This window comes from Oncorhynchus mykiss, chromosome 30, assembly GCF_057628025.1.
Source record: "Oncorhynchus mykiss isolate SJ-2025 chromosome 30, ASM5762802v1, whole genome shotgun sequence".
NCBI classification, from domain to species: Eukaryota; Metazoa; Chordata; class Actinopteri; order Salmoniformes; family Salmonidae; genus Oncorhynchus; species Oncorhynchus mykiss.
In genome coordinates this window covers 3445001-3455000 of record NC_143051.1, presented here as the reverse complement: position 1 = coordinate 3455000, position 10000 = coordinate 3445001, and the positions used below count along the sequence as shown (strand labels likewise).

At 43.8% G+C, this 10000-nt stretch overlaps 1 protein-coding gene across 1 annotated transcript in view; it reads left to right on the top strand.

The window, feature by feature from the left end:
* csmd2 (CUB and Sushi multiple domains 2) overlaps positions 1-10000 on the top strand; it is a gene marked incomplete at its 5' end in the record, with an annotated part of 597374 nt that overhangs the window by 556486 nt on the left and 30888 nt on the right. The window contains 4 exons of the mRNA XM_090227432.1: positions 4144-4317; positions 6188-6361; positions 8227-8300; positions 9543-9654. Of these exons, the coding sequence (XP_090083558.1) occupies positions 4144-4317; positions 6188-6361; positions 8227-8300; positions 9543-9654 (534 nt within the window). The remainder of the gene's footprint in view (positions 1-4143; positions 4318-6187; positions 6362-8226; positions 8301-9542; positions 9655-10000) is intronic.

Genomic DNA, 10000 nt, shown 5'->3' with positions numbered 1-10000 from the left:
ATTGGTTTCTCCAGATCTTATTCATAGCAAAGAATACACACTTTTACATTTTTTGAATTCTTTTGAAACATATTTATATATTTTTTTCCATTTCACTTCACCAATTTGGACTATTTTTGTGTATGTCCATTACATGAAATCCAAATAAAAATCTATTTAAATTACAGGTTGTAATGCAACAAAATAGGAAAAACACCAAGGGGAATGAATACTTCTGCAAGGCACTGTACATTTTGCAGAAGGTGAGGAAGTGCAGCTCAGTTTCCACCTCATTTTGTGGGCAGTGTGCACATAGCCTGTCTTCTCTTGAGAGCCAGGTCTGCCTACGGCGGCCTTTCTAAATAGCAAGGCTATGCTCACTGAGTGAGTGTACATAGTCAAGGATTTTCTTAATTTGGGGTCAGTCACAGTTGTCAGGTATTCTGCCATGGTGTACTCTCTGTTTAGGACAAAATAGCATTATGATATGCTCTGTTCTTTGGTTGATTCTTTCCAGTGTGTCAAATATTTATATTTTTGCTTTCTCATGTTTTGGATGGGTCTAATTGTGTTGCTGTCCTGGTGCTCTGTGGGGTCTGTGAACAGACCCCCAGGATCAGCTTGCTTAGGGGACTCTTCTCCAGGTTAATCTCTCTGTAGGTGATACATTTGTTATGGTAGGTTTGGGAATCACTTCCTTTAAGGTCGTTGTAGAATTTAACGTCTCTTGTCTGGATTTTGATAATTAGTGGGTATCGACCTAATTCTGCTCTGCGTGCATTATGTTTGGGGTTTACGTTGTACACAGATGATATTTTGGTGTATGTTGTTGAAGAATTCTGCATGCAGAGTCTCAATTGTGTTTTTGTCCCATTTTGTGAATTATTGGTTGGTGAGCGGACCCCAGACCTCACAACCACAAAGGGCAATGGGTTCTATAACTGATTCAGGCCTTTTTAGCCAGATCCTAATTGGTATGTCACATTTTATGTTCCTTTTGATGGCATAGAAGGCCCTCCTTGCCGTGTCTCTCAGATGGTTCACAGCCTTGTGGAAGTTACCTGTGGTGTTGATGTTTTGGCCCAGGAAGGTGTAATTCTTTGAGGGCACTGAGACCCAAGTCTGACAGAATCTGTATAGAATATCTAGGTCCTCCAGTAGGCCCTTCTTGGTTGAGGACAGAATCACCATATCATCAGCAAACTGAGTCGTGTGCTGCAGATTGTTCTAGTGCCCTCGCAAATTCATTCATATTCATTCATAAACAGAATACTGTATGTTGAAGAGGGTGGGGCTCAAGCTGCTTCCATGCCCTGGGGAAATACATATGTGTGTTAATTGCCAATTTTAAATGCACATTTGTTGTATGTTTACATTGATTTTAAAATCATCCTCCCAACACCACTTTCCATCAATAATTACCTGTATATAGCAGACCCTCATACCAGATAGTCAAAAGCTTTTTAAATAAACAAAGTTTGAGAAGACTTTGCTTTTCTTTTGTTTGTTTGTATATAAGGAATACATGGTCTGTTGTACAGTATTTTGGTAAGAAGCCCATTTGACATTTACTCAGGAAATGTTGGAGTTGTTGAAATGTTGATGCTGTTGATACTGCAGAGGATTTTCTATGACATTGTTGCTTACTCTTATTCTACGCTAATTACTTTTGTGGGAAGAGGTGATCAGGCATTGGTTCCAAATGATGCCAGAGCTGAGGATAATGTTGAAGAGTTTAAGTTTTCACCATTGAAGCACAACATTTTGTCTATGAGGGATTGTATTTGTTAAATCAGCTTTAATATAGCAGATAGATAGTTGCATCAATGCAATTGTCTGCATCATTTCTAATCCCTTGTTTTGTAAATGTACAGTGGGGCAAAAAAGGATTTAGTCAGCCACCAATTGTCACCCACTTAACAAGATGAGAGAGGCCTGTAATTTTCAGGACCTTGAAGACCGTGAAGAAGCGGTCAGCTTCAGCTGGTTTTCTGTCTATAATGGAGCGGCCAACACAGTCACCAGATCTCAACCCTATTGAGCAGTTGTGGAAGTGCCTATCAAGCCAATCCAATTTATTGGAGGTGCTTCAGGAAGCATGGGGTGAAATCTCTTCAGATTACCTCAACAAATTGACAACTACAAAGGTCTGCAAGGCTTTAATAGTTGCAAATGGAGGATTCTTTGACGAAAGCAAAGTTTGAAGGACCCAATTATCATTATTTAGATAAAAAAAAAATCATAATTTTTAACCTTGACAACCTGTTGACTATAACAGACTCTAATGGCTTGTTCTCTGTCAAACATCATCGTTCCCACCTTCTCCTCCAGCACTCTCACCATCTCCTGCCGCTGGGCTCTGTTCTTTCTCCTGCTCCCGCTCTTTCTCCTGTTGAAGTTGTCTCACCACAGTCCAGAGTGCAGACATGCTCCTCCAGCTCTCCGGGTCTGGTTGCCGGGGTTTTGTTGAGCCGGACTATTGTCTGGGTCTGTGCTGACTGGAGTGTGTTCACCTGCTTTTCCAGCTCCACAGGCCTTCCCAGCAGCTGGGTGAATGTATCCTTAATTTCAATGAGAGAGTAGTGCTCTGCACTAGGTGGTTGACTTTCCGCTTGGGGTTGCTCATCTGTGCGGTTGTGTACTGAAGAGGTCTGGTCTGACTCGCTCGGGGTGGGTGAGTCTTCATCGAGAGAGCTTCTCCTGCTGCGCTCCCTCTTTAATTGTGAAGTCTAAAACTGTTTGCCCTGTACCAATATTATTCCAGACTTTTACAGGTTGACATTAGCTTGTAGAGGTTGACATTAGCTTGTAGAGGTTGACATTAGCTTGTAGAGGTTGACATTAGCTTGTAGAGGTTGACATTAGCTTGTGGAGGTTGACATTAGCTTGTGGAGGTTGCCTATAGCTTGTGGAGGTTGACAATAGCTTGTGGAGGTTAACATTAGCTTGTAGAGGTTGACATTAGCTTGTAGAGGTTGACATTAGCTGGTACAGGTTGACACTCCTGAGTTTCCACCTATTGCTAATACCCCAGCCCCCTTACCAGAGGGGTAGTGTGTTAATATATCACTGCGCCATGCCAAACAATGGTCTGTATGGAATATTATGTTGCCTAAGTTCCCATTTTGTAGCATTTTAGCAAAAAGTGTCTGGATTATCTGTTAGGGGCTTATTTTTGTACTCGTTTCGTGCCTTTTCATTGTTTACATCCAAGGGGGTATTGTATTGTGAGGACCTCTGCACATGGGGAAGCCATGGAGTAGGCAGTCTCAAAAGCCTCTCCATTTGGGAAGGGGGAGGCTGTGAAACTCTTCTGCAGTTGTTGGGCTCAAGGGCTTTGGCACCTCTCACTTCGCACCTCACTGCTAATTGTGTCATGTATTGTCATGTTGTGTCCTGTTCCTGTTCTTTCTCTTCACCCTGTCTCCCTCTGCTGGTCGTATTAGGTTACCTTTTCTTCCCCTCTTTCCCCCAGCTGTTCCTTGTCTTCTCTAACTACCTCGTTCACCCCTTTTCCCACCTGTTCCCTTTTTCCCTCTGATTAGGTCTCTATATCTCTCTCTGTTTCTGCTTCTGTCTTTGTCGGATTCTCGTTTGTGTTACTCATGCCTGAACCAGACTATCGTCGTGTTTGCTGCAACCTTGTCCTGTCCTGTCGGAATCTGCCTGTCCATCTGAGCCTACGTGTGTTTCGTCATTAAAGAAACTCTGTTTGTTAATTCGCTTTTGGGTCCTCATTCACGCACCTGACAAATTGAAGTTGCAGCCAGATATGTTCTGTCCTAGTAAACTTAGCATTCAGTCCTTATAAAGGAAAATGTATCATTGTAATGTCCTTTTCTTATTGACTGTAAAAGTAGCTTCAGACTAAACATTACTCACTCATTTCCAGGTTGGATGGTATTTTCAGGATTCTGCTTCCTGTGCTGGACGTTGGTTTTCCAGAGCATTAGCTGTATAGTCCTTGGCAATAACAATCTTTCCAGAACCTTTGTCCAAAATCAGGTTTTAGGTTTGGAGATTTGATTTGGAGTGAAGGTTATGTTGTGGAGGGTAGTATCCTGTAAATGTCCTTGTAAAAAAAAAAAAAAGTTTATCCAACTCTTAATCTATATTTTTGTAAAAAAAAAATCTGATAAAGTATCTCTCTCTCTCTCTCTCCAGCTATAGTGTGTACGGCCCCGCCTCCCATTCCTAACGGCCAGGTGGTTGGAACAGACTTCACCTGGGGCAACAGCGTTAGTTACGCCTGTAACCAGGGTTACCAGCTCTCCCTGCCCACCATGATCACCTGCCAGGGAAACGGAACCTGGATTGGAGAAAAACCACAGTGCTTCCGTAAGTAAACCACTGGAATATACCTGTATACCTGTATACCTGTATACCTGAGCTTCATCTAGCTGTAAGGACATGCCATGTATAGCATTGGTAGTCGGTGCCGTTTCAGATGAAGTCGGGCAATCTTTTTTTAATGACCATGGCCTTATTTCTATATTTCTATACAGCATATTGGATGACTGACATTCGTATGCCATTCACCCAGTTCAATGTACCAATGATACTCTAGTTGTCCGTGTACCCATCATGAGGTTGTTACAACCTAGACTATGAACTATATTTTACAGCGTAGGTGCACACAGGTCGAGAAACAAATTTGATGTGACAGACAGTGACACATTCAATACCGGCATACACCTCTGATCACGCGTAAACACATTTCACTTTCATAGTAGCCACATTGTATTCCTTCTTCCTTCTATGCACTAGCATCCCTCTGTTATAGCCAGCTAGCTAACATAGCATCCCTCTGTTTGAGCAGGGTATTTCAGTAGGCTAGACTACCTAGCTGCATTTGCTACCTAAGTAAGTGACAATCTCTCTCTCCATTTCTCTCTTGCTTCTTCTTCATTTAGGAATAAATGAATTTGTTGAAAACTGTTCAACTATTGTCTTTCTCTCTCTTTGAGTCAACTACTCACCACATGTTTTGCACTGCAGTGCTGCTAGCTGTAGCTTATGCTTTCAGTACTAGATTGATTTCCTGATCCTTTGATTGGGTGGACAACATGTCAGTTCATGTTGGAGGACGTCCTCCGGAAGTTGTCATAGTTACTGTGTATGTCTATGGAAGGGGGTGAGAACCATAAGCCTCCTAGGTTTCGCATTGAAGTCAATATGCCCAGAGGAGGACGGAAGCTAGCTGTCCTACGGCTACACCATGGTGCTACCCTACAGAGTTATGTTGAGGCTACTGTAGACCTTCATTGCAAAACAATGTGTTTTAATCTATTATTTGGTGATGTGATTATATTTTGTATAGTTTTATCTAAAAATTATGAAATTAAATTACAGAGGAAGATGGTCCACTCCTTCCTCGTCTGAGCTGCAATATGACATTTACCATAGTCACATCCCATAGACACATCCCAAAGACACATCCCATAAACACATCCCGTAGGCACATCCCATAGACACATCCCACAGACACATCCCATACACATATCCCATCCCATAAACACATCCCATAGTCACATCCCATCCCATAAACACATCCCATAGTCACATCCCAGTCACATCCCATCCCATAAACACATCCCATAGTCACATCCAATAGTCACATCCCATAGTCAAATCCCATCCCATAAACACATCCCATAGTCACATCCCATCCCATAAACTCATACCATAGTCACATCCCATAGACACATCCCATAGACACATCCCATAGTCACATCCCATAGACACATCCCATAGACACATCCCATAGACACATCCCATAGTCACATCCCATAGTCATATCCCCTAGACACATCCCATAGACACATCCCATAGACACATGCCATAGACACATCCCATAGTCATATCCCACAGGCATATCCCATAGTCACATCCCATAGACACATCCCATAGTCACATCCCATAGACACATCCCATAGACACATCCCATAGACACATCCCATAGTCACATCCCATAGTCATATCCCCTAGACACATCCCATAGACACATCCCATAGACACATCCCATAGTCACATCCCATAGTCACATCCCATAGACACATCCCATAGTCATATCCCACAGGCATATCCCATAGTCACATCCCATAGACAAATTGGTGCTTTGTTCCATGTTATCAACCTAATGATATTACATCTTACATCGCTTCTCTTTCTCTCTCGCTCCTCATACCCCCCTCCCCCTCCCCTCTAGCTGTGTTCTGTGGAGACCCAGGTGTCCCGGCCCAGGGGAGAAGGGAGGACCGTGGGTTCACCTACCTCTCCTCTGTCTCCTTCTCCTGCTCTCCTCCTTTGGTGTTGGTGGGTTCAGCCAGACGATACTGTCAGTATGACGGCATCTGGAGTGGCACTCAGCCATCCTGCATAGGTAAGAATGGGTCCAGCTAACTATCAGTAACCAACTCAGACCAGGCACTCAGAATGGGTCCTATCAGTAACCAACTCAGACCAGGCACTCAGAATGGGTCCAACTAACTCTCAGTAACCAACTCAGACCAGGCACTCAGAATGGGTCCTATCAGTAACCAACTCAGACCAGGCACTCAGAATGTGTTCTATCAGTAACCAACTCAGACCAGGCACTCAGAATGAGTCCTATCAGGAACCAACTCAGACCAGGCACTCAGAATGAGTCCTATCAGTAACCAACTCAGACCAGGCACTCAGAATGGGTCCTATCAGTAACCAACTCAGACCAGACACTCAGAATGGGTCCTATCAGTAACCAACTCAGACCAGGCACTCAGAATGGGTCCTATCAGTAACCAACTCAGACCAGGCACTCAGAATGAGTCCTATCAGTAACCAACTCAGACCAGGCACTCAGAATGGGTCCAGCTATCTCTCAGTAACCAACTCAGACCAGGCACTCAGAATGGGTCCTATCAGTAACCAACTCAGACCAGGCACTCAGAATGGGTCCTATCAGTAACCAACTCAGACCAGGCACTCAGAATGGGTCCTATCAGTAACCGACTCAGACCAGGCACTCAGAATGGGTCCTATCAGTAACCAACTCAGACCAGGCACTCAGAATGGGTCCTATCAGTAACCGACTCAGACCAGGCACTCAGAATGAGTCCTATCAGGAACCAACTCAGACCAGGCACTCAGAATGGGTCCTATCAGTAACCAACTCAGACGAGGCACTCAGAATGGGTCCTATTAGTAACCAACTCAGACCAGATCCTTGTACTGCATTTAGGAAGTTCTGCATTATGAAGCATTCACAGGATGACACTAAATGGTGTTGCCTGCATGTTAGCACTACAACAACAAAACATGCAGAATAGTTTAACAAGGTAACTGACTGTCTAGAACAAGAACAATATTCTAAAACATTGGTCGAACTCTGTAAATATACATTGAGTGTACAAAACATTATGAACACCTGCTCTTTCCATGTAACATAGACTGACCAGGTGAATCCAGGTGAAAGATATGATCCCTTATTGATGTCACCTGTTAAATCCACTTCAATCAGTGTAGATGAAGGGGAGGAGACGTGGGTTAAAGAAGGATTGTTAAGCCTTGAGACAACTGAGACATGGATTGTGTGTCATTCAGAGGGTGAATGAGCAAGACAAAATATCTACGTGCCTTTGAACGGGGTTACGGCAGTAGGTGCCAGGCACACCGGTTTGTGTCAAGAACTGCAACGCTGCTGGGTTTTTCACCCTCAACAGTTTCCCCGTGTGTATCAAGAATGGTCCACCACTCAAAGGACATCCAGCCAACTTGACACCACTGTGGGGAAGCATAGGTGTCAACATGAGCCAGCATCCCTGTGGAATGTTTTCCACACCTTATAGAGTCCATGACCCGATGAATTGAGGCTGTTCTGGGGGGGGGGGGGGGGGTTCAACTCAATATTAGGAAGGTGTTCTTCATGTTTGGTATCCTCAGTGTACAGTGTGTCTCTGGGCCATACTGATTACACCAATCCAACACTGTACGTGGCTGTACGTATTGTATTAAGTGACTCACAGAACGAGTGCTGATTTACTATCAGTTTTGACTTGTAGATCACAATGGGCAGGAAGACCTGATCCTAGATCAGCACTCCTACTCTGAGATATTATGACACATACCGGCCCCGTGAAACTTTACAGAAAGAAGATCACCTCTGATAGATTTGGACATAGAGCGTTAGTATGACAACCAAGTCAGGTGTCCTGCTCGTCAGTTCCTACGCGACGTAGAAGGAGTCGTCTTGTCTGTTGTGTGTTTCAGATCCCAGTCACACCACCTGTGGAGATCCTGGAACACCTCTGTTTGGAAACCAGAACAACACCCAAGGCTACCAGGTTACAATTTATTTATTTTAAATTTATTTTATTTCAACTTTATTTTAACCAGGTGGGCTAGTTGAGAACAGGTTCTCTTTTAAAACCTGGGACTTGGTCAAGATAAAGCAAAGCAGTGTGACACATACAACGACACAGCGTTAGTTACACATGGAGTAAAACAAACATACAGTCAATAATACAGGAGAAAAATAAGTCTATATACAATGTGAGCAAATGAAGTAGGATTAGGGAGGTAAGGCAGTAAATAGGCCATAGTGAGAAAATAATTACAATATTGCAATTAAACACTGGAGTGATAGATGTGCAGAAGATGAATGTGCAAGTAGAGATACTGTTCCTAACCCTGATGTGTGTATCTGTCCCTGATGTGTGTATCTGTCCCTGATGTGTGTATCTAACCCTGACGTGTGAATCTAACCCTGATGTGTGTATCTGTCCCTGATGTGTGTATCTGTCCCTGATGTGTGTATCTGTCCCTGATGTGTGTATCTGTCCCTGATGTGTGTATCTGTCCCTGATGTGTGTATCTGTCCCTGATGTGTGTTTCTGTCCCTGATGTGTGTATCTGTCCCTGATGTGTGTATCTGTCCCTGATGTGTGTATCTGTCCCTGATGTGTGAATCTAACCCTGATGTGTGTATCTGTCCCTGATGTGTGTATCTGTCCCTGATGTGTGTATCTGTCCCTGATGTGTGTATCTGTCCCTGATGTGTGTATCTGTCCCTGATGTGTGTATCTGTCCCTGATGTGTGTATCTGTCCCTGATGTGTGTATCTGTCCCTGATGTGTGTATCTGTCCCTGATGTGTGAATCTAACCCTGATGTGTGTATCTGTCCCTGATGTGTGTATCTGTCCCTGATGTGTGTATCTGTCCCTGATGTGTGTATCTGTCCCTGATGTGTGTATCTGTCCCTGATGTGTGTATCTGTCCCTGATGTGTGTATCTGTCCCTGATGTGTGAATCTAACCCTGATGTGTGTATCTGTCCCTGATGTGTGTATCTGTCCCTGATGTGTGTATCTGTCCCTGATGTGTGAATCTAACCCTGATGTGTGAATCTAACCCTGATGTGTGAATCTGTCCCTGATGTGTGTATCTGTCCCTGATGTGTGTATCTGTCCCTGATGTGTGAATATAACCCTGATGTGTGTATCTAACCCTGATGTGTGAATCTGTCCCTGAGGTGTGAATGTGTCCCTGATGTGTGTATCTGACCCTGATGTGCCTCCAACCTACAGATCAGCAGTACAGTATTGTTCAGCTGTAGGAAGGGCTACCTGCTACAAGGCTCCACAACACGCTCCTGTCTCCCCAACCTCACCTGGAATGGCTTCCAACCAGAGTGTATAGGTTAGTGTACACACACACACACACACACACACACACACACACACACACACACACACACACACAAACACACCTGTCTACCCAACCTTACCTGGAGCAGTTTCCATCCAGAGTGTATAGGTTATACTCACAATAGCATATGCTACCTATGTGTGTATGATTTGAATTGATTGTACACACCTCCCCTAATATACAGAGGATATTATCACTAATATACACCCTGGATGTAGAGACAGAGAGTATCACTAATATACACCCTGGATGTAGAGACAGTATTATCACTAATATACACCCTGGATGTAGAGACAGAGAGTATCACTAATATACACCCTGGATGTAGAGACAGTGA